Consider the following 24,925-nt stretch of genomic DNA (forward strand, 5'->3'; position numbering starts at 1 on the left):
GCTTTGTAGTTTGCTTTTGAGAAAATATTTATTGCTTTGAAAAGAGCTCATATCAGCCCACAAGCTACTTAACCAGCGTGTTCATAATGCAAGCCTCAGCTGAGTACCCGCAGACACTTGTATTTGGCATAATGGACTGTGTTTTCAATTTTTACTAGAAGCCGTAGCATCCTATACCAAGGTTTCTCAGCGAGCCAGTATCATTTCTTGGGGTCCCAGGTTTGCTAGTCATAAGGTGGTACCCCATTCTTTCATTCTAACCTCTTGGCCCAGTTTCATTATCCATCTCGCCCTTGAGCCATTTCCATTCTTTAATCATCTTGCTACTTCTGGATAAAAACCCAGAGGGAAAGGAAACAGTCTGAGCAGTTATCTTGAACTCATGATCACATTTACTGGGAATTAGATTTTATAAAAATTGAAACCACCATTGGCAGTGCAGCTTGCCTGTGAGAAACTTCTCTGCTTTCTACCATATGCTCATGTTTGTCAGCTGAGAACTCTGCTCAAGGTACATTTATGTAGTGTTTTTCCTCCTCTAGTTGGTAAAGGAATTTTGTCTTTAACTTTAAACTATAATAGTAAGCAGATGGAGAAGCTTGGTATAGAACCTTCGGACCAGCTGATGTTCAGAACTGAAATTCAATCAGGGCAGTAGCTTCCTTTCACCACGGGAAGTAAGCAGGAGCTGTACAAGCTAACATGCTGGCATTGACTAAAGGACGCTTTGCAGGTCCTACCACCTCCTACCCCCTCCCACCCATCGTGTGAGAACAAACATGGTCAGAATTCTGTGCCTTGGTCTTTGCAGGGCCTCGTCAGGTTTTTTTCAAAAGCGTGCCCTCCCTGTCTTTTAGTGGTGAATGTCGGAACGGAAAGATACTGGGGAACTCTGCTAGGATGGTTAAGTCCTGAGCTGTTTGGACTGTTTATTCCCCGAAGCTCTTGGGGATACAGGGGAGCAATTTCCATTCTGTTGAATTCAGTGGAGCTCTGAGAATGGAAGTGAGATAAGGAAGAAGACTCAGCATTTCCCCTGGGTCCCTAGGTCCCTCTCAGTAATAACTCCAAAATGTTAAAAATCAAGTTTAGATATTCGAGAGTTAATTCACTAACCCCATCGCCTAGCCAGACAGGTGCAGGCTCTGAGAGCTGGATGGAGAGCTGGAATGAAGGGCGGTCGGGGTCTTGACAGCCCACCCTATCAGCCAGCCCTTCCTCTAATTATCCTGCCTTGTGAGCTCAACCGAGTTGAGTCTCGGGGAGCCCCTGCCACCCTGGAGTATAGGCACCACTGCTTAGATGAGCAGCAGTTACTCGTGGGCCTCAGGTTCTTGAAGAAAGATTTGAAGAAACCTTAAACACAAACAGACTTGACTAAAATCAGCAAGAGACTAAATTCATTCCGACAACAACGGAGTGTGAGATTTTAGCATTGTACACAGGGTCTTTGTTCACATCATCCAGTTACCCGTCCAGCTAGCTTTCCCGCTGCTGCTCAGTGGCCATCCCCAGTGTTGCCCTAACGCGTGCCCTGCTCATCCATGGGGCGGCACACGTTCCTCACCACTAGTTACACTGTCCAGCTCATCCACGGGGCCCTGCCCCCTACTCTCCTCTGCTGCCTCTCCAGCCTGACTCCAGCCTCCCTTCCCCTTGTGTTTTCCAGGTTTTGTTAGCTACGACAATCCAGTGTCTGCGCAAGCTGCTATCCAGGCTATGAATGGCTTTCAGATTGGCATGAAACGCTTGAAGGTCCAGCTGAAGCGCTCCAAAAACGACAGCAAACCTTACTGATCCTAACCCCAGAGGCTCCCGCTCTTATTTTAGCTTTCCTAGGGTAAGTCCCACGGGCCAGCCTGTCCGCAACAGGACAGGCAGAGGAGGACCACATTGCCAACTTTTACCACGAGAGACGGTTCTTTTTACAATAAGGCCTCCATCCCTTCCCTCCCCCACCCAGTTCGCCATATTTAAGACTCGGGCTACCTTGTTTCTAGCGAGTACACTCCTCCAGTGCCACTGTATTCTCCTTTGTTTTGCAATTCGAATCTCCTTTTACCTTTTTCTGTTTAGTTTTTGGTTTTTGCTTTAAAAAAAAAAAAAATACGTACACAAATAAATGCCATCTTGAGTATTTAAAAGGCAAACAAAGGCTAATGTGCACTTGTAACTCTGAGAGCTGGTGCCCTGCCTGGAGAACGCAGCCTCCCGTCCCAGCTCACCCATGGGCGGGCACCAGCTGTTCAGATGTCAGGCGGTGGCCTAGCAAGAGAGAAGCCAGGAGAAGCACTTAAAACAATCCACAACGTCTTTCCACTACATTTGGTTTGTTTTAATACGTAGGATTTTATTTTAGGGTTCAAAGAAACATGACATCCATTGGTCAGGTTATTACACTGGTTGTCTATTTTGTTATTGTTTTATTTTAGTTCTTAGAAAGGATTAATGTAAAAAAAAGATTTAGAGATCTGTTTCTTAAAGCTACAGGGTTTAAAAATAAAATAAAAAGGAATGAAAATACTTGATGTTTCTTGAAAGATAAATTTAATAATAAATAATACATAAATAATACATAAATAAAAAAAGAAAGCCACAGGCCTGTAAATTTTATTTGTAAAAAAAGCATTTCTATTTTTGTACAAAATTTTTACTGCCTCAGAAATAATGGAAGTTCTTTATTGCCTATTGTTAACTTATTGGGAACCTAAAGAGCAGTTCTCCGCACTAGCTAGATCCTTCTGAAGTAGTCTCTAGAGGAATCGTTCTAGGAATGGGCTTTTTGTCACCGTTGAACCCTAGGCCTAAAGTTCATGCTTTACCCTCTTGTCGTTTGTATCTGTCTGATTATTTTGTTGTAACTTCCATTACCTAGTTTACAGTTCAGTTGTCTGACTCTCCCCGTATGTTACATTCGTTGAAACTGGATCCTCTCCCCTGTCCCTTGCCAGCCCCTCACCCCAAAATACCCAGAATCCATCCTCTCTCCCTCTCCGGATGGATTCTTGGGGTTCCATCATGCTGTGGATAAAGATTGTAAGAAATGCAAATTATGTGGATGGCTCGTAGACTCCCTAATGACCTAAGATTTGCATTAGTTTTCCTCCTGCACCCTTAAGACTGATTTTGTTGCTGCTGCGTAGATTCTGTGTAACTTTTTACTCTCCCTTGTTTTCTCCCTAGACATCTTCATGCCCGTTAGTTCACCGTTTGCCTAGCATGTCCCTGTGGCGTCTCAAAAAAAGTTTCATCGTCCCGTCATTGTTTCTGATGTCTTTCTGACCTCACATCATATTTGGTTCTCCTACTGACCTTTGATCTAGTTTGACCTTTGAAATTTGCATGTGACCTCATCTAGCTATGAATTCTGGGAAGTCAATGTGAAAAACATTGCTGCATTCATGCAAGACTGAAATTTATTATTAGAAAAATTAATTATAGAAAAACAACCTGTGGCAAAAATGTTTCTTTCTTATTTCTTTTTTCTTTTCATAAAACAGACTTGAAAGTATTATACAGGGATTGGCATTCTTCCCGGTCACTGGTAACAATAGCAATATGTGTCCAGGGACACAGAATGTTGGTTTCTAACAGACTACTTCCAAAAACAGTTTGAGAAAAAAACTGTCTGATTTTAAGTCTCTAGAGGTCTGTAATAGTTTTTACATTTTTCAGGCAGTGTAAAGTTTTTTGATAAGGCCATTTTAGGTGGCTCACTTTCTCATTAAGATATATATATAGAACCACTTTTTGTAGGTTAGTATAAGAAAAATATTTACCCTGTTTTGGGGCAAATGCTACCTATTTGTGTCACCTTTTGCTGAACTGACTCACAGTTAGACAATCCATGGTTTAATGCACATGAAATTACCTATATTTTATACTGTTTCAATGTACAGGAGAAAGGTTACTGTAAACTGTGTTGCGTTGGTGCTTCTGTGAATTAAGTTGTGGTTTCATCATGAGTCTTATGGTCTTAATGTTCTTTGTTGATAAGACAAGTTTAGAATTGGTTTACTTAAAAAAAGAATTTCAAAAAAAAGTTGTTTGCTTAAAAAAAATTTCATGTGAGGGAAAAAAAAAAAAACCTATTCCAGAATAAGTTTTGTGTTGGCTTGTAAAGCATTGATGTCATTTTTTTTTTTTTTTATTGTGGACTATTTAGATGTGTTTGTGTTCAGCAAAATGTGATTTTTTTTTCTTTTAAAGAAAAAAGTGAAAATATATAGTGCCAAATTCCAAAGGTACTTCCTTCCTAGAGCTTCAGTGTGTTTCTTGTGAGAAGTAATTTGATAACATGGGTATTTTATTATGTGTTTTGTATAAATCCCTAATATTTAAAAAACAAAAAACAAAAAAAGAGGTTAAAAAGTTTGTTAACTTGCTATCCTGTGGTCTTGTTGCCTGAAATTGTTATCGTTTGTTATTTCTCTATGATGTTTTTTGTAAGACACTGTATAAGTGCCCATGTCTCACTTTTTTAACCACTCTGCACATCAACGCTGTGACGGCAACCTCACAATGTATTTTCTTCATAATACATGGAAACCTCTAAGGTGAGAAAGTTTTGAACTTTTAACCCTTTCTACCCAGAGCTATCGGGAATGTTGGTAATTTTTTATACTGTCATCATTTTGTTTGGGGGTACTTCTAATTTGGATTTCCTGCCCCACCCCCACCCACCCTGCTCCACCCCCACCCTCAGCATCTATCTTCTCTGAGTTGCTTTTTGTCTTTAGTACTTTACCCTTTGGTTGTGATCCAAAAGAAAAAACTCCACAAGGCAAATCTGAAGGGAAAAAAATACATACTTTTTCTTTTTTTTTTTTACTTTTGACTACTTCTGGTCATTTTCTAAAAAAGAATTCTTAATTTGCTGCAGGAATTCCTTCTGTTTTAATTAAGAACAGTTTATTGGCTAACTCTCTGAGGGGAATGGAAGGTAGATTTAGCACCTAAGTGAACCTGAAATTCTCTGTGCTTCTCAGACCAGGTTTAGTAGCCTGCTCCAGTTTAGAACAGTTTTATCTCCCTTCCAGTGAAATGACTGTGATGAAGTAGTCTTTTGAGGTATTTTTGCTTTTGTTTCTGAAATACTCCTAATTACTATTTCTAATCATCCATTGTGCTGGATTCTCTGACCCCGGTGGATACTTCTGAATAAGCAAGGTGTCTGGAGTTAGAAGCTGATAGTCCTTTCCCTTTTTATTTCTAATTCAATGCATGGACTGACCACATAAGTCAGTCAGTTCTTTGTCACAGTTACTGACCAAATACCTAGCACCAGTTCCTGCTGCCACTTTTTAATTAAAGTGCCATATTACTTTGACTTCATGTGAACAGATCTCTTGCTGTCTTGACAAATCCCAGTATCATCCCTACAGCCCCAGCACAAACTCCTGCCTTCCTGAAAGCAGGCCCTGGAAGCTTCTTTGTCACTAATGGAGTTCAGAAACTGCTGGCTGCCCTCCCTCCCTCCTTTGCCCACTCACCACCCTGCTGGGTTTAATGTGTGTGGATGTGATAGCCCTGGGATGGAAAGGACTAGCCTCTAATGATGCAAAAAAAAAAAAGTTTCCTTCTTATAGCACATGCACTTACAATGAAATGATTTGTATTATCCTCACACGTGTTTACTACTGCTGGGGCCTTCCTTCATCCTTCGAGGGCTATTTTGTACTTCCTGCAGCAGTCCGCTGAGAACCAGAAGTTACCCACGTCGTGCTCATACATATCCCACGGTGGTGTGCAGGCCGTGCGCAGGAACACGAGCGAACACACACCGCCGGAATGGCTCACACTGTCTCACTCTGAATATCTTCATTTACCAATTTCTACATAAATCTCAAAACACACTTTTTCCCCCATTTCTTCCCTCAAGCAAACTGCCCTCCTCTCCTCTCACCTACTTGCCTCGCCCCCAGAAAAGCTGAGTATGGGGGACCAGAGGCCCGGGGTGGCACTTTAAGTTGATTGGTTCTTAGTTTGCAGGCAACCAAGACACATTTAGGGGGAAAAGTCCTTTTTTTTTTTTTTCACGTCTCATTGTTAAGATAACCCTCCTCCGAGACAAGTTGTCCTTCTAGTCACTTTATCTTTTAATATCAAAAGGAAAAGCTGCAAGGGTGCAAAGGGCCTGTGCCAGAAGAAAAAACACACAGGGAAACTGCTTTTTTAAAAATCAAGTGTAGAAAATAGTCATTTTTAAACTAAATTAGAGAATTGTGATAAAAATGGCAGTCCTCAAGGCGTAACAAGTTCATCTTTCTTTCACCATAGGGGTTCTAGTTCTTTGGCTTGTGCTACTCTGGACTCATTTTACTGTTTCTGTTTTTATTATCTTAAGTGCTAATTAACAAGAAGAAATAAAATTTTAAAAAAACCTGTAGTTTCATTACCTTTTTGAATAATGTCATACAAAAAAATGTATTTGTTTTTTTGTGCTGTGAGAATTGTTGTTTGTAGATTAATAATATCATTTCGTTTAGAATTACAAAATAGTTTTTAAATATTGTCTGAGAAAAGCCAAAGTTAATGCAACCTAGTGGAAACTGTAAGACCATTTGAGTATTGTTTGTTTTATTGATGCATTTGGATTTTGTTGTTTGATGGAATTTGAGCCAAAAAAAAAAAAAAAATACACAGGCTTTCCTATTTCTACAACTGATTGTACTTATGCATTTTGTACCAGTGGAACTTTTTATACTGGAGATTAAAAAAAAATGGAAATTTTTGTGGCTTACTCTAGTGGGCCCCCTGACAATGACTGATTTCAAGTTTGATTTCTGATTGATAGAAAGAAAGTTGCTTTTCTTTTGAGAATTAAAAACTTTGGCTTGATTTCTTTTTTCCCTTTGCTTATATCTAGCATTAGAATTTTGTCTTAAAAAAATACAGCGGTAAGTTTCACTTTTTATTCTGTATCGTGCAGTTAGTTACACAATAAGGTAATTAGATTTAGAAGTACTCAGTCACTTTAAGTGGATAAATGTATTAGTTAAAACTTTAGGGGTTTGCTTTTTTGCTGTTTAGATCAAAGTTTTTTCTGATTCTTCTGTCCTCATTGTGAACATAACCGTGTAGTTGAAACAGTCAAACTTATTTTTGTAACGTATGTTATTGTGTGATGCAGTTTTTTGCTTCTGTCTCCAATATTAAACCATTTTCCTAATACTTGTTTCTCTCTCTGCGTGTTGTATTGTTGGTAGTCATTACATGTTGGTGATACATCTACACACCTCACTGTTTCACGTATCTGTTTTTTTCTATATGTTGTGTAAAAAGATACAGTCGATTCCACCTAAGTGAATATCTGATTTTGGGGAAGGGAAACTGCACACCAACCACTTCTGACTTATGTTCAATGGCCCGTTTTAAGCATGCTTCCAGCAATTCACCTAAATAACTGCCTACAGAGTTGGATTTGCCAAGACCTTCTATGGTCTTTTGACCACACTGGTAAATGTCTCTTCTATCCTCTTCTGAACCTCCACCCTCTCCTCCTCTCTCCCCTCTCCCTCTGTCACGGGTTGTACGCATTTCTTCACATTCATTTAAAACTGCTGCAGCTTTACTGCATAACCTTAAAAAACTTCAGAGAAGCAGCAGAACTCCTATCTACCCAGAAGTTCAAAGGCAGAACACTGCAGTCAAACTCTTCTTAGAAACTAATCACATTTTTAAAAGAGGTGCGCTGTCGAGGGCAGAAAAAACAAACTTACCTGGTCGATAGAAAATGTGAAAAGGGTTAAGTACGTGCTGCCATCAATCAAGAGAGATGTTTAGAAAAGTAATTTAAAGTATGTATTTTTAAGAGCTAATTGAATCCAGGAGCAACTTTAAATTATTAAAACTAATGGAAAAGAAAAGAAATAGTTCCAAGTGCTCAAATGGAAGCCCTACTCAGCCGGGTGGGATGGGAGAAGGTTAAGTTTCTCATGCTCCAGTCTTCATAATCCTTGGGGTCCATTTCCGAAGGAAAGCCAAGATGCCCTATGCATCCACACTCCTTCCTGAAGGAACGCATGTTTTTTAAAAAGCCTTGTCCCCTGCTATCACACCAACCCCGAATTATCAAAAAGAACTAAAGAAAAAACTACTCCTTAAATGCCCTCTAAAACTGAGGCCACTGGCCATCTTCCCACGTGTGCCCCTCTCACGCTCAGGAATCTGACTGCTCTCCAAGTGCTCTTAAAAGATTCCACTGATGTCTGCTCCCTATGTCTGCTCGCTCCCTCCAATTCTTCAGACGCACGAGCTCTGTCTGACTCAGGCCACCCAGCACTGGGCCGCTTTCCTCTGGCTGCCAATGAGACTTTCCCTGCAGGTGTCAGGCCCTCCACCCTCTGGTTGTAGTAGCCCCTGTGACCCCTAGATTGTCTAGTCGGCTCCATAACAGAGGGGCCTGGTACGGGGGGAGGGCAGGAGGCTCCCCCCATAGGCCGAACCTCAGTGAAGTGACCCCACCAGCTACACACCTGCACACATGGGAGCTGACTTCCTGCCAATACTTGTATCGTAAATATCACAGCCTCCACCAGTTTGCCTCTGAAAACCCACAGCTTACATTAGTGGGAAAAGATGGCTACGGGTGTGATTTTTCTTTCCTTTTTTTTTGGTGGGGGAGGTATGAGGGAGGGTAAAGAGGGTGAGCAATTCCAAGATGAAAGGGTATATTTTTAAAATATGTAAGTAATATAAGATATACATCTACATATCTCCATCATTTGGCACAAGGCAAAATACTCATGCTAAGTAAAAGAAGGGAAAGACAAAGCCAGTTTTTTTGGTTGTTCTGGAAAAACAACAAAAACAGTAATTCTCCAAAGAAGGGGACAGAAACTACTAGTTCCCGTAAGCACTGATGACTGTCCAGTTGGTCCCTGCTTGGGATCGTAGCTAGCACTCTATTCTGTAACACGCGCTACAGTGCTAGCAAGGCAGACGTGTCTGCCATGCGCAGACCACCCGGGGATGACAGCACCGCCGGCGTTTACCCTGCTGATGGAAGCCACATGTCTGCCTGGCCCGCGGCAGTTAGGCGCAGCCCATGGCCGGGACTCTTAGCTGGCAGGCTAGGAAATACAGTGAACGTAAGGTACTGTGAATCGTTCCTGATAAGTGAATAAAACATTGTGAGCAAACAATCAGCTTATTCACTTATCAGGAATCGACTGTTCTGCTAATTCGCTGTTTCTGTTTTCCATCTCTGTTGTAGTTCACTATTCTTGCTGTGTTCTGTTTTCTCCTCTCATGCTTGGGCAAAATCACTGGGAATATTATCTTCATGTGACCATGAACGTTTATATCGAGTGAAAATGATATCTTAACAAAATCTATGCACTTGCGATCAGGAACACAATACTGGATGTGTCTTATATATATTGAACTATATAGTACTCGATTTCTTAAATAAAGCTTAAGAAAGGACTCTTGCGTGTAATGTTAATGTGATTATTTTTCAAAGCAGTGTTTCTAGGGGGTATTTTTGTTCTTTTAAGTCTTGAGTGATACAGGATTATTTTTCATTAAAATTATATCATTGGCTTTATGACTTAATATTCAATAAATTGACTTTGGAAACAAAACTGAGTGGGGGGACGTTCTTCCGAGTGCCCCATAGCAGGAGACATCTGGAAAAGCTTTGCCTTCCTGGCGTGCCTGGCAAATCTCTGCCCAGTGGCTGTGGGTGGCAGAACGGCGCGACCCCCACACCGCCCAAAGCCCCCTGGAAAGCATCCAGAACATGCCTTAACCTAGAAAACCCAACTGCCTCTCTGAATGTGACCTCTTTAGGCTCAGAAGAGAGAAAAAGAAAGGCCTACCCGAGAATAACACTGGTTACATCAGTGCTTTTCCAAAATGATGTGACACTAAAACTATCCCCTGCTGGAGAGCAGTGGTGGTTCTGTGCAGACCTACAGGATGAGAGGAAGCAAGAGAAGGCATTTGATCATGCAGGATGAGAAGGGAAATTTCAAAGCAATGTGTGAGACACACATCCTAGAATGGTTGTGGAGCTTAAATGGGAAGCCTGCTGCGTGGCCCTTTGAAGGAATAGTTTTGACATTTTTCCTACAGGCCATAAGTCTGAACAAAATGGCATTTTCTGTTGGATTTCTTTTAGCTTTGGGGTGTTATGTTAGATTTACTTTTCTTGCTTAATGTTTGAGTCTAAGAAAAACTCCTAAACTTCTTGCAAAATGGCACAGGCCTCCATATCCTTTATAAAACAAGTCTTAGTCCTCCCTGATAGCGAGAGATAGAGCATCATTCATGAAAACCCACAGAAAAGCTTCCAGGCTCAGCTCCTCGCATCCCAAACCTCCTACTTACAAATCTGTCAACAAAAGCAAAAACTAGTGGAAGTGATGGATCAGAGAAAGCCCCAAGGGTAGCAAATCAAAGGGTCCAGATGCACTGCATTTGCTGGAGCCATGCAGTTTGGGGTTGGGAGAAGAGGTTTCGGGGGGACGTTTTTTTTAACAGTTTGAAAGCCGCTGGTCTCCATGCACTGGGCTCGAGTGCTGGAGTTGGCTGCACGCGGAGGTGCCCTCAGAGCACTTTTCACAGTCCTTCCTTGAGCAGCGGTCACATAGCTGGAAAGCATCCTCCGCTTTAAAGAGAACACACCCAAGGCAGTAAGGGTGGGAGAGCGCCGAGGCTCAGGGAACAAAGAATGAAAACCAACATGGTCCCCTCGCAGGCTGCAGTCCCCACCAGCCAAGCTGCGGGCTAGGAACCCCCCATTTCCCCCTCCCCACCCAGAGGGCCAGCAGGAGGGCCTGTCAGGCGAGAGCTCCTTTAGGGGAATGTTACATGTCTTGTAACCTTTCTGTGCTGAGACAAAAGCAGCCTGGCACCAACTTCTACCTGCCTACATCCAGAGGGTTGTTTTTTTTTTAAATAAAAAATAAATAATATAAGAATACATTAAATATATGTTAAATAGACAAATATAAAAGATATATTGTGTTCTGCAACAGGTCAATTATAGGTGAAGTCCCAAATAAGAATGTCCAGTTCTGAGACACTGGGTGACACTTCTGTCACAAAGCTGGAGTTGAAGCTACAGAAGGCACTCAGCATTCTGGGAGGAGCCACACTGCCTCAGCCTGGATGCCAGCTCTACCTCTGGTTACCTGGGTGAGCCCTCTGGGCTTTAATTTCCTCGCTGGCATGTTGTGTGGGGTGGTTACGAGGCGTAACTAAGCCCACACGTGCAGAACAGACCTGGGTCGTCCCACTGGAAGTACTCGCACAGGTCAGGGCTCGGGAGCAGTGGCAGCGCCGACACGGCCAGCTAAGCGCCCCGCTTCGGGCCGGTCTATTACATTCTCCTGCCAGGCACCCTCAGCCAGCCCCAGGGGGCCCCACAGCGCTCCTCCGTCCCTTGGACAACTACAGACAAGGTCCGACCAGAAACCACAGCTCCTCCAGCAGAGAGCTGCACTGGCACGTTCCAGAACAGGCTTTCCCCTCATGAGAAACTGTGCCCTGGAGACATGCGTCCCTTACAGGCCAGCACTCCTACACAACTAACTCACTCCATCCTCAGAAAGGGAACCTGAGTCCGCACTAATCCACCCCCGGTTCCTACCTATAAGCACCACACGTAGAAGTAGGTATCTCCCTCAAAGGAAAAGCACAGCTGTCCGCTGGGGTCCTGGGTGGGAACGACAGACCACCTGGACATCTGCCTGTAACAAGCCTGACTGAAGGGTCTAGGCCCTTCCACGGCAAGTCTGTGGTCTCAGAAGCCACCAGAATCGATACACCTCTGACCACCTCGGGAGAAGCAGTGGTCAGGACTCAGAAGTCTGGGTACAGCCAAGCGGCGAGCTCTCTAGACCACCTCCCCCATCTGCTCCCCACCCCCAATTTAATCGAAGGCATTCTGCTTGTTTTATTGATTGGTGGTCCATGTAGGATTTAGAAAAACAATTTTGCTACTAAAAGCACAAAGACGAAAGACCACTGCTTTAGAAGCGGGTCTCAGGAAGCTCAGCACAACCTAAGCGCGATGATAAATATTTAGTGTCCTCGGAGTCCGTCTTCTTCCTTCGTCCCTATCCCTTCTACATCCCCAGGGAGCTCTGTCTGCCACGCAGCATAACATTCACTGTTTATTGTGCACTGCTTACATGTTGCTTATAGCTGTCTCCCAGGCCAGACTGGGAGCTCTCTGACGGAAGTGACTTTGTTTCATTCATCACTGTACCCCCAGTGCCACACACTGCCCGCCACATAGCCAGTGTTCAAAAATGGTGGATGGGTAGGTGGATGGGTGGATGGGTGGATGAATACAGCGGGTAATCTTGCGGGGGCTCGAGAAAAGCATGCTTTAGGAAATGGACAACTCGGGAAACATTTCATTATGTTATGGGCTGACGATGGCAGAAATAGGAGGCACAAGTCTGGAGCCATCATGGGAGGCCTGGAGCACAGGTGGGCATGAGGAACACTCTCCTGCTCGGGAGCCCCAGAAATGCAGGTTTTGCCTGTTGGGGTCCGGAATGGAAGGACATTCCCGCCATTAAGGCGAGCTACTCTGGGTGTATGGTCATCTTTTTCAAGCTAGATTTTGCACCCTCTCAGGAACATTACAGCTAGGGACTGTCCTTAGATGGGTTTTTAACATCTAAGAGACCAGAAGAGCCACAGGACTGAGTACCAATCAATAGAAAACTATGAGTAGAGGCACCTGATTCTGAGGCATGCCCGAGAAGCAGGCCAGGTCCCTTGCACCTTCTCTCCCAGCTGCAGCTACTGCTCAACCCAAGTCAGTACGTGGAGCAGGATGGGGCCTGACCAGCCCACAGGCAGAAGAGCACAGCTCTGTCACTCACAGCCTTGCGAAGGCAAGAAGTCCAAGCTGCTGCTGGGATGTCATGTAGCTCCAAGAAATTTATGCGAATCCAAGTAACCTGTCCCAACTTGTCAACAGCTACCGTAGGGACAGGGCACAATCCACTCATCATTCATTTGTTCAGAAGACAGGTACCCCATGCAAGGCATGCTGGGAGCGAAAAGGGGAGTCACCCATGTCCCGCCTCCGGGAGCATGCCCTAATGGGCGGGTCTGCCGAGTAAGGGGAAACCCTTCAAACCAGCCAGAGTGGGTGGTCCACACAAAACCTTCTCTCCCGCATGAACACTGTATCACCACGGCGCCCACAGGGATTCTACACTGCAGAGCTGCAGCGAGGTGGCAGCTATCAGACTTTCTCGTCCTTGGCTGAGCTCAGCGCTCCTCAGAGCATCTCCCGGCTGAGCTCAAGGGTCTGTCTGGGGGGGAAGGAAACCCAATGGGTGATGAGGACAAAGGCGCTGCCCCCACAGTCCTCCCCACACGCAGAGCCCTCCCACGGGCAGGGCTGAGCAGAGGGCCCTCTGTACCCAAGAGCGGAGTCTCCCAGCTGGCCAAGCATGCGGCACGCTCTTACCCGTGCACAGGACGTGTTCGATCCACTCATTTCACCTCTTTACACACTAGGACCTGAACAAGTGGGGGCCTTGCCATCAGGGGGATGAGGCTGGGAGGCGACTGGAAAGCAGACACAGCCTGGGTGGGAAGGAGCTGGGGGCTAAAGCCTGACAGGACGCCCTCCAGCGTGACGGTGCAGTCACCGCCCACCTGCAGCTCCAGGGCCCCAAGCCCACAGCTTGCTCTCCACCCAGTTCCCACTCTGCCCTCCTTCCCATCCCACTGTGTGTCTTCTGCCATCTCGGTGCCCCATTCCATTTCTCCTGTGGGGCGGGACACGCCCCTATTCCTAGTATCAAGTTCAGCCCAGTCACAGCAAAATGCCAGTGACACCTGGCAGCTTTCCCTGGCATCCGGCCCTCGGCAAAGCAGGCTTCAGAGAACTTCACTGTACCTGCAATGAGAAGGTGAGAAAGGCAGTGCTCTCGGGGTGGCTAGAACAAACCAACAAAGAAATACTGGGGACTCTGTCATTAAAGAATGTGCTGAGAGTAACATCACCAAGGTCGTGACAAAGGTCATTCCCCACTTAGCTCCCCCTCACAAGAACAGGACAAGACACCACTGAGAGAGTCATAGAACAGGGGGTGAGGCTGAGGCACCCCTGTACCCCAGAGATCAAGACAGACCACCTGCAGAGGCGAGAGGCGCAGCTGCACACACACCACAGCGCCCCTCTGAGAGGTCTCCGAGCCTACAGCCCCTCAGCGAGAGAAGGGAGCCCACGGGTGACAACCAGCCCCGCCCAGCATTGTGGGTCACCCACGGGTGACAGCCAGCCCCGCCCAGCATTGTGGGTCACTGTGGGAGTCCCTACTCTGGTTTCGGCTCCCGGGGATCACAGGGGACCCTACGGGGCTCAGCCACTGGGAATCTGACTGCAACTTGCATTGTGGCAGCCAGTTCCCACCTGCAGTGCCAGGTAGCCGTCCAACCAGTGGCTTTGCTCATCTTCAGAAGCGGGTGGCGCAGTCTGCCCAGGACGCAGCAGGGGCAGCGCTACGTGGTTCAGGTCCTGGAATGCAGAGTGTTGCTGGCCCGGAGGCTAATCTGTTAGCGCCCAGGGAGCTGAGCCAGCCTCACCCACTGGGGACACAGCTCCCGGCCCCTCCGGACCAGAAAGCCTGTTTGGGAATATTTGGGAGTTGCCTCCAGGGGGCCCCCCAGCCCCTCCCAGGCAGGAGAGCTGAGTCATGGCCGCCCCTGCTATGGAGGGTAACCCAGGCCCCATCTGACAGGAAGAGCTGGCGAGAATACCTGGAAGCCGCTGCGGAACGCAGCCACACTTGAGCCGAGGCAGGGGCAGGGCTGACCGCCCCCAAAGTAAAGCCAGGGGCCCTGTTCGGCCAGGGAACCTGGGGCCCGGGGCGGCTTGCATCAAGACCACAGACACAGCCTTAGCGGCTTCAGAGCTGCTCCTCCGGGTGTGAAGGGAGATAACTCATAGCCTCACTTAGCGCTGGGCGCAGCCTCAGCCTGCCTGACCAGGAACCTAACCAGCGCACCCACAAGCTGCGAAGCCCACCCTACAGCCCTGCTCACCATGACTCTCACTGTCTGAAGAGCAAAACCAGTAGCCTCACCTGACCAGGATATTCAGACACTCATGCCCGCTTGGAATCCCCAAGCAGCAGAGAAGCAAATTCATAACCCCACCTGCTGCTGAGTATAGCAGCCAGTCCCAACCGTCTAGCAAGCCTGACAGAGACTCCGACAACCACGGAGCCCATCCTACAGCGTCACTGGGGCAGAGAAGCAAGCCAACAGTCCCACCCAGCTGTGCAGCTATTCTCAGCCAGCGGCACCCCTACCCCCACTCCTGACCTCAGAGTTCAACTGCCTCACCCAAAACCAGACCCTAACAGCAAGTCCTACCTGCCCAAGGACATTACCAGCAGACACGTACACAAACGGAAACTGAGCGAACTAGAGAAGAACTGTCTCTGCCGAAACAAACCTGCAAAATCAGAAACAGGAGACCACTTACTCAAACGTGCAGACACCGATGTAAAGAATCAAGGATCACAAAAAATGAAGTAGATGTGACACCACCAAAGGAAATTAATAAAGCTATAATAAGTGACCCTAAAGAAATAGAGATCTAAGGACCATCAGACAAAAAATTCAGAATAATCCTCTTAAAGTTTAGTAAACTACAAGGAAACAGAGACAACTAAATGAAATCAGGAAAACAATGCATGAACAAAACGAGAAGTTCAACAAAGAAATAGAAACCATTAAAAAAAAAAAAAAGGCAAAAATCCTAGAGCTGAAAAATACTGTAACTGAAGAATTCAAGAGAGAGCTTCAAATTCAGACTCAACCATGCAGAAGAAAGAATCAGCAACCTGGAAGATATGATATTTGAAATTATCCAGTCAGAGGAGGAAAAAATTTTTTTAAATAGAAAAAAAGAGTGAAGAAAGCCTATGGCACTTATGAGACACAATGAAAAGAAACACAGTTCACATTATGGAAATTCCAGAAGAAGAGAAAGGGTCAGAAATTATATGTAAAGCAACAATGGCTAAAACTTCTTCCCAAACCTGGGGAGAGAAATAGACATCCAGATCCAAGAGGCCCAAAGGACCTTAAATACAATGACTCCGAATAGGTTTACAGGAAACACATTATGAACAATTTGTCAAAAGTCAAAAACAAAGAAAGACATTTTAAAAGCAGCAAGAGAAAAGACAGAAGTTATATGCAAGGGAACCACCATTAGACTATTGGTAGATTTCTCAAAAGAAACTTTTCAGGCCAGAAGAAGACGATGTATTCAAAACAATGAAAGAGAAAACTGTCAGCCAAGATTACCATATCTAGCAAAGCTGTCCTTCAGGAATGAAGGAGAGATAAAGAATTTCTCAAACAAAAGCTGAGGGAATTCATTGCCTCTAGAGCTGCCTTACAACAAATGCTAAAGGCGGGTGCTTTGAGTGGAAATAAATGAATGCTAGTTAACATCATAAAAACAGAAGGTAGCATAAAACTCACTGGTAATGGTAAATACTTCGTCCAAGTTAGATTCTGTAATATGGTAATGGTGGTGCATAATTCACTTACAACACTAGAAGTTTAAAAACAAACATAGTAAAAATAACCATAACCACAACAATCTGCTTTTAGTTACATAATACGAAAAATATGTTAACTGTTAATATCAGTAAACTAAAACGTGAGGGAGAAGAGAAGTACAAGTATAAAGCATAAGAATTCCATTGAAGCTGCTATTAGTCTAAAATATGGTGTTCAAATTTTAAGATATTTTATGTAGGCCCTATGGTAACCACCAGGAGAAAACCTGTAGCAATTACACACACACACACACACACACACAAAAACCACACACACACGAGATAAAGAAGTCAAAACACACTGATATCACAAGATATCAAAACACAAAAAGACAGCAGGATAAGAAACAAGGAACGATGGATTTGTAAAATGAATAGAAAGCAATGAACAGAATGGCAATAGTAAGTCCTTAATCAACAATAATTACTTTATTGTTAGTAATATTAAGTGTAAATGGATTACATGCTCCAATCAAAAGACATAGAATGACTAGATTTAAAAAAAAAAAAAAAACAAGATGCAACCATCTGGTACAAGAGAATCATTTCAGCCTTAACGACAAACAGACTGAGAGTCAAGGGATAGAAAAAAATAATAATAATAAGGGGTACCTATACTTGTATCAGACAAAATAGACTTTAAACTAAAAATGGTAAAAAGAGACAAAGAAGGTAATTATATAATGATAAAGAGGCCAATACAGCAAGAAAATACAATTGCAAATATTTATGTGCCCAACATCAGAGCACCTAATTACATAAAGTAAAAAGAGCTACAAAAGAAATAAATAGAAATACAGTAACAGTTGAGAAATTTAATACCCACTCTCAGCAATGGATAGACCATACAGACATAGAAGCACTAAGGAAAGTGTATTTGAACACTATAGACCAGGTGAACCTAACAGACATACATACAGAGAGCATTCTATCCAACCTCACAATATACATTCTTCTCAAATGCAAATGGAACATTTTCTATGATTGACCATATGTTAGGCAACAAAACAAGTCTTAGCAAATTCAAGATGATCAAAATAATACCATGCATCTTCTCTGACCACTATGGCATGAAACTAGAAACCAGTAAGAGAAAACTGGAAAATTCATAAATACATGAAAATGAAACAACACTCTCCTGAACAACCAATGGATCAAAGAAGAAATTAAAGAGGTAATAAAAAAGTAATTTGAGACAAATGAAAATGAAAACACAACATAAAATTTAGGGGGATGTAGCAAAAACAGATATAAGAGAGAAATTCATAGTAATAAATGCCTACAGTAAGAAGCAAGAAAGACCCAAATAAACAGTTTACCTGCTTTAAGAAACTAGAAAAAGAAGAAATAACTGAGCCCAAAGTTAGCAGAAGGAAGGAAATAATAAAGATCAGAAGAGAAATAGATGAAATAGAGAACAGGAAAACAATAGAAAAGATTAACCAAACTAAGAGTCGGTTCGTGGAAAAGACAAAGTTGACAAGCCTTTAGCTAGACTAACCATGAAAAACAGGACCCAAATCAACAAAATTATAACTACCAAAAAAGACATTAAAACTGGTACTACAGAAATAACTATATACCAATTAACTGGGCAACCCAGAATAAGTGGAAAAAGCCTTAGAAACATGCAAACTCCTAAGATGGTATCAGGAATATGCCTGAATAGACCAATTACTAGTAAGGAGATTGAATCAGTAATCAAAAATCTCCAAACAAATAAAATCTCATGCCAAAGGTAAAAGACAAAGAGAGAATCTTAAAGGCAGCAAGAGAAAAGCAGTTAGTTACCTACAAAGGAGCCCCCATAAGACTGTCAGCTGATTTCTCAACAGAAACTTTACAAGCTAGAAAGGAGAGTCATGAAATATTGAAACTGATGAAAAGCAAGGACCCACAACTGAGATTACTCTACCCAGTAAGACTACCATTTAAAATCAAAGGGGAGAGAAAGCATTTCCTAGACAAGAAAAAGGTAAAGGAAGTTCATCACCACTAAACCACTATTACAATAAAGAAAAAGTTAAAGGGACTTCTTTAAGTAAAAAAGATCAAACATATGAATAAGAAAATATAGGAAAGAAAATTATCACTGACAAAGGCAAACACTTAATAAAAGCAGTGAATCACCAATGATTAAGCTACTACAAAGCTTAAAAGACAAAAGGAGGAAGGTCATCTGTAATTAGAACAATAAATTAAGGAATACACACACAAACACACACACACACACACAAAGTGAAAAATAATGACAAGAACATAAACAAGGATAGGGTGAGTAAAATCTTTAGTGATTTTAGAATGTGTTTGAACTTAAGCAACCAACAATCTAAAACAGACTCCTATAAACTATAAACAGAGCTTGGTATATATGAAGCACATGGTAACCACAAACCACAAACCTGTAAGAGATACACAAGAAAAAGGAATCCAAACATAATGCTACAGAAAGTCATCAACAGAAAACAGGAGAGCAAGAGAATAAGAAAGGAACAGAGAAAACAATAAAAATAATCAGAAAATAATTAATAAAATGGCAATTACTACATACCTGTCAATAATTACTTTAAATGTAAATGGACTACATATTCCTATTAAAAGAAACAGGGTAGCTGAATTGGATTTAAAAAAAAAAACCATATGTATGCTGCCTACAAGAGACCCACTTCGTATTGAAACACACACAGACTGAAAGTAAAGGAATAAAAAAGGTATTTCATGCAAATAAAAATGAAAAAAAAAATCTGGGTAGCAATATTTATATCAAACAAAACAAACTTTAAAACAAAGATTGTAACAAGACAGAGAAGGCCATTTCATAATGATAAATGGATCCACCCAACAAGCGGACATAACACTCTCATAAATATCCACACACCCAACATAGGAGCACCTAAGTATACAAAGCAAGTGTGATGTACATAAAGGAAGAGATCAACAGTAATACAGTCATAGTAGGGACCTTAACACCCCACTGACATCAACAGATACATCATCCACACAGAAAAACAAAAAGGAAACAGTGGCTTTAAATGACATACTAGATTAGATGGACTTAAATTTTAGGACATTTCATCCAAAAACAGCAATATATACATTCTTTCCAAGTGCACATGGAACATTTTCCAGGAGAGACCACGTTAGGCCACAAAACAAATCTTAATAAACTTAAGAAGACTGAAATCACGTCAAGTATCTTCCCCCTCACAATGATGTAAAACTAGGAATCCATTACAAGAAGAAAATTTAAAAACAAGCAAACATGTGGAGGCTAAATAACATGTTACTAAACAATGAATGGGTTAACAATGAGATCAAGAAGGAAAACAAAAGATATCTCGGCAAAAATGAAAATGAAAACACAACCACCCAAAATCTACGCACACACAGAAAGCAGTTCTAAGAGGGAACTTCATAGCAATACACGCCTACCTCAAAAAAACAAGAAAAATTTCAAATAAACAATATACACATATACCTAAAGGAACTAGAAAAGGAACTAAAAAGAGTACAAAGTGAGAAAAAAGGAAATAATAAAGAACAACAGAGCAGATATAAATAGTCTTTTACAAAAAAATAGAAAAGATAAATAAACCCAAGAGCTGGTTCTTTGAAAAGACAAACAAAATTGATAAACCTTTAGCCAGACTCATCAACAAAAAAAGAGGGCCCAAATAAATAAAATCAGAAATGAAAGAGGAGAAGTGACAACTGACAACGTAGAAACACAGAGGATAAGAAAATACTATGAACAACTATATGCCAACAAATTGGACAACCTGGAAAACATGGATAAATTCCTAGAAACATGCAATTTTCCAAGACTGAATCAAGAAGAAATAAAAAATAAAATTTGAAAAACCAGTAACTACAACAATATCCAATCAGTAATCAAAAAACTCCCAAAAAACAGATGTCCTGAACCAGATGGCTTCACAGGAAAATTTTACCAAACATTCAAAGAATTAACAGTATCCTTCTCAAACTATTCCAAAAAAAAATGAAAAGGAGGGAAGCTCATTTTAAGAGGACAGCATGCCTCAACATAATCAAGGCCATACATGACAAACCCACACCTAACATCATACTCAACAGTGAAAGCCTGAAAGCAATTTCTTTAGGATAGGAAATAAGACAAGGATGCCCACTTTCACCACTTTTATTCAGCACAGTACTGGAAGTCCTAGCCACAGCAATCAGACAAGAAAAATAAACAAATGGCATCAGAACTGGAAACGAAGAAGTAAAACTCTTATTTGAAAATTACGATACTACAGAGAAGCCTAAAGAATCTACCAAAACACTACTAGAACTAATAAATAAATTCAGTAAAGTAGCAGGATGCAAAATTAATATTCAGAAATAGGTTGCATTTTATACACCAAAAACAAACTATCATAAAGAGAAATTAAGAATCCCCTTCAAGTAAAGCACAGAGAGAACATGGTCAATAATGTAATGCCAGAGCATGGTGCCAGGTGGGTGCTGGACTGGTCAGGGGGATCATTTCTTAATGTTATAAATGTCTACCCACTGTGCTGTACATCTGAAGTTAATATAAAATAATATTGAATGTCAAAATAAATAAAGTGTAAAAATGCTGAGGAGAAGCAGAAGATAGAAAAGACTCTCAGGACTTAAAAATCTTACAGTATTCTCTCTGACGGCGTGTCCAGAAAAAATAAATTTATGTAAGACTGTTAAAATAATAAAATAATAAAAGGCAGTCAAAAATAATATGAAAGAAAATCATTCAGCCCAGTATGAGGAATAATATCACAATTAGAAATAGAATGGAGAAAACAAAGCCTCTTCAATAAATGGTGCTGGCAGAATTGAAAAGCCACATGCAAAAGAATGAAACTGGACTGCTATCTGTCACCATGTACCAAAATTAACTCAAAATGGATCAAAGACCTAACCATAGGACCTAAAACAATAAACTGCATAGAAGAAAACATAGGTACTAAACTTATAGACCTTGGGTTCAAAGAGGATTTTATGAATTTGACCTCAAAGTCAAGGGAAGTAAAAGCTAAAATAAATAAATGGGATTATATCAAACTAAAAAGTTCTGAACAGCAAAAGAAACCACTGACAAAATAAAGAGGCAACCAATTGAATGGGAGAAGTTATTTCCAAACAATGCCTCTCATAAGGGGCTAACATCCAGCATATATAAGGAACTCAAACAACCCAACAACAATAACAACAACAAAATCCAATTAAAAAATGAGCAGAGGACCTGAATAGACATTTCTCCAAAGAGGACATACAGATGGCTAATAGACATATGAAAAGATGCTCAACATCACTAATCATCAGAGAAATGCAAACAAAAATCACAATGAGGTATCACCTCACCCCAGTCAGAATGGCTATCATCAGTAAGACAAATAATACCAAGTGCTGGAGAGGCTGTGGAGAAAAAGGAACCCTCATACACTGTTGGTGGGAATGCAGACTGGTGCAGCCGCAATGGAAGGCAGTGTGGAGGTTCCTCAAAAAATTACGAATAGAATTACCATATGACCCAGCAATACCTCTCCTGGGTAGCTACCCAAAAAATCCTGAAACACGTATCCGTAAAGATATGTATGTGCTCCAATGTTCACTGCAGCTTTATTTACAGTGGCCAAGACATGGAAACAACCAAGGTGTCCTTCAATAGATGATTGGATAAAGAAGTTGTGGTATACATACACAATGGAATACTATTCTGCCATAAGAATAGATGAAATAGTACCATTTGCGACAACATGGACGGATCTTGAGATTATTACGCTAAGCAAAACAAGTCAAACAGAAAAAGTCGAGAACCATATGACTTCACTGATACGTGGGATATAAAACTGAAAGCAACAAAGGAACAAGACAAAGAAAGGAAGCAACAAAAACTCACAGACACAGACAAGTTTAGTGGTTACCAGGGAGTAAGGGGGGACAGGTGATAGAAGAGGGTAAACGGGATCAAATACATGGTGATGAAAGAACTGACTCTGGGTGGTAAACACACAATGTGATATATAGATGATGTATTACAGAATTGTACACTTGAAACCCATGCGCTTTTACTAACCATTGTCACATCAATAAATTTAATTTTTAAAATAACAGAATGGAGATCTATTTCTTAAATAATTAAACTAAATTTCCTGTAACAAAGAATTTTGTAATTTAAATGACTTTTAAGTAACTCAAATTCTCATTCTTAGTTCTCTGTAATCTACTTCTGCATTTAAGTGTAAATAATATGATGACTTTCATTAATTATAGCTGTCAATGTGTCTGCATTTTTGTTCACATCTTATACATGAATGTTAAAAAAGTGAACTATACTTTTACACAAATATGACAAACATGAAATATTTAAAAATACTTATAATTCTGAATGATGATACTACATTAAAATACTTTTAATACATACCAAAAAAATCCCATTTACAATTGCATCAAAAAGAGTAAAATACCTAGGTATAAATTTCACCAAGGAAGTAAAAGACCTGTAATCAGAAAACTGTAAAACACTGAAGGAAGAAACTGAAGAAGATACAAATAAATGGAAGCATATACCATACTCATGGATAATAAGAATTTACATTGTTAAAATGTGCACATTACCCAACGCTATCTATAGATTCAGTGCAATCCTTATCAAAACCAATGTCGTGTTTCACAGAACTGGAACAAATAATCCTAAAATCTATAAGGAACAACATAAGATCCCAAACAACCAAAGCAATCTTGAAAAAGAAGAAAGTTGAAGGTATCATGCTACCTGATACCAACTACACTACAAGGCCACAGTAATCAAAACAGCATGGCACTGGCATAAAAACAGACACATCATCAATGCAACAGAATAGGTAATGCAAAAATAAAACCACACCTATATGGTCAATTCATCTATGATAAATGAGACAAGACTATACAATGAGGTGAAGGCAGTCTTTTCAATGAATGGTGCTGAGAAAACTGGACAGACACATGCAAAAGAATGAAACTGGGTCACTTTCTTACACCACCTACAAGAATAAACTCAAAATGAATTAAAGACTAAAATGTAAGACCTGAAACCTTAAAACTCCTAGAAAAAAACATAAGCAGTAAACAATTTGACACCACTCTTAGCAATTATTTTTTTGGATGTGTCTCCTCGAGCAAGAAAACAAAAGAAAAAATAAACAAATGGGATTACATTAAACTAAAAAGGTTTTACACAGCAAAGGAGACCATCAACAAAATGAAAAGACAACCTACTGAATGGGAGAACATATTCACCAATGACACATCTCATAAGGGGTTAATATTCAACATATACAAGGAACTCATATAACAATTCCAAAAAACAATCCAATTAAAAATGGGCCAGAGGACCTGAATAGACATTTCTCCAAACAGGACATGCAGATGGCCAACAGACACACGAAATGATGCCCAACATCCCTAATCACCAGGGAAATGCAAATTAAAACCACGATGACATAGCACCTCACACCTGTCAGAACGTTTATCATCAATAAGTCAACAAACAGCAAGTGTTTGTTCCGAAGACCAGGAGAAAAGGGAACCCTCGTGCACTGTGGGTGGGATTGCAAATTGGTGCAGCCACTATGGAAAACAGTATGGAGGTTCCCCCAAAAATTAAAAATAGAACTACTTTAAGACCCAGCAATTCCACTTCTGGAAATATATCCAAAGAAAACAAAAACACTAACTCAAAAAGATATCTGCACTCCTATGTTGATAGTAGCATTATTTACAATAGCCAAGATATGGAAAGCAACCTAAGTGTCCACTGACAGATGAATGGATAAAGAAGTTGTGGTGTATATATGTAATGGAATATTATTTAGCCATAAAAAGTGAGGAAGTCCTACCATTTGTGACAACATAGATAGACTCTGAGGGTAGTATTATGATAAGTGAACTAAGTCAGACAGAGAAAGGCAAATACTGTATCATCTCACTTATATGTTGAATCCCCCCACCAAAAAAAGCCAAACAACAAACTCACAGGAAAAGAGATCAAATTTGCAGTTACTAGAGGGAGGGGGGAAGGTTTGGAAGAAGGTCATCAAAAGTTACAAACTTAGGGGGCCGGCCCGGTGGCTCAGGCGGTTAGAGCTCCATGCTACTAACTCCGAAGGCTGCCAGTTCAATTCCCACATGGGCCAGTGGGCTCTCAACCACAAGGTTGCCGGTTCAATTCCTCGACTCACTCAAGGGATGGTGGGCTCTGCCCCCTGCAACTAAGATTGAACACAGCACCTTGAGCTGAGCTGCCGTTGAGCTGCCGTTGAGCTGCTGTTGAGCTCCCAGATGGCTTAGTTGGTTGGAGCGCATCCTCTCAACCACAAGGT

At 41.6% G+C, this 24,925-nt stretch overlaps 1 protein-coding gene across 21 annotated transcripts in view; it reads left to right on the top strand.

Annotated features, from left to right (window-relative positions):
* CELF2 (CUGBP Elav-like family member 2) overlaps window positions 1-9,429 on the top strand; it is a 790,463-nt gene extending 781,034 nt beyond the window's left edge. For 14 of the 21 annotated variants that reach the window (XM_019738197.3, XM_019738201.3, XM_019738187.3 and 11 more), the window contains one exon: window positions 1,670-9,429. In XM_019738197.3, coding sequence (XP_019593756.1) covers window positions 1,670-1,797 — 128 coding nt within the window. In that variant the 3' untranslated portion in view covers window positions 1,798-9,429. The remainder of the gene's footprint in view (window positions 1-1,669) is intronic. The other 7 variants (XM_019738190.3, XM_019738196.3, XM_074325006.2 and 4 more) reach the window with 1 other exon arrangement.
* The last annotated feature ends 15,496 nt before the right edge of the window (window positions 9,430-24,925 follow it).

Source organism: Rhinolophus sinicus, chromosome 1, assembly GCF_057876585.1.
Source record: "Rhinolophus sinicus isolate RSI-liver-muscle chromosome 1, RSI-T2T, whole genome shotgun sequence".
NCBI classification, from domain to species: domain Eukaryota; kingdom Metazoa; phylum Chordata; class Mammalia; order Chiroptera; family Rhinolophidae; genus Rhinolophus; species Rhinolophus sinicus.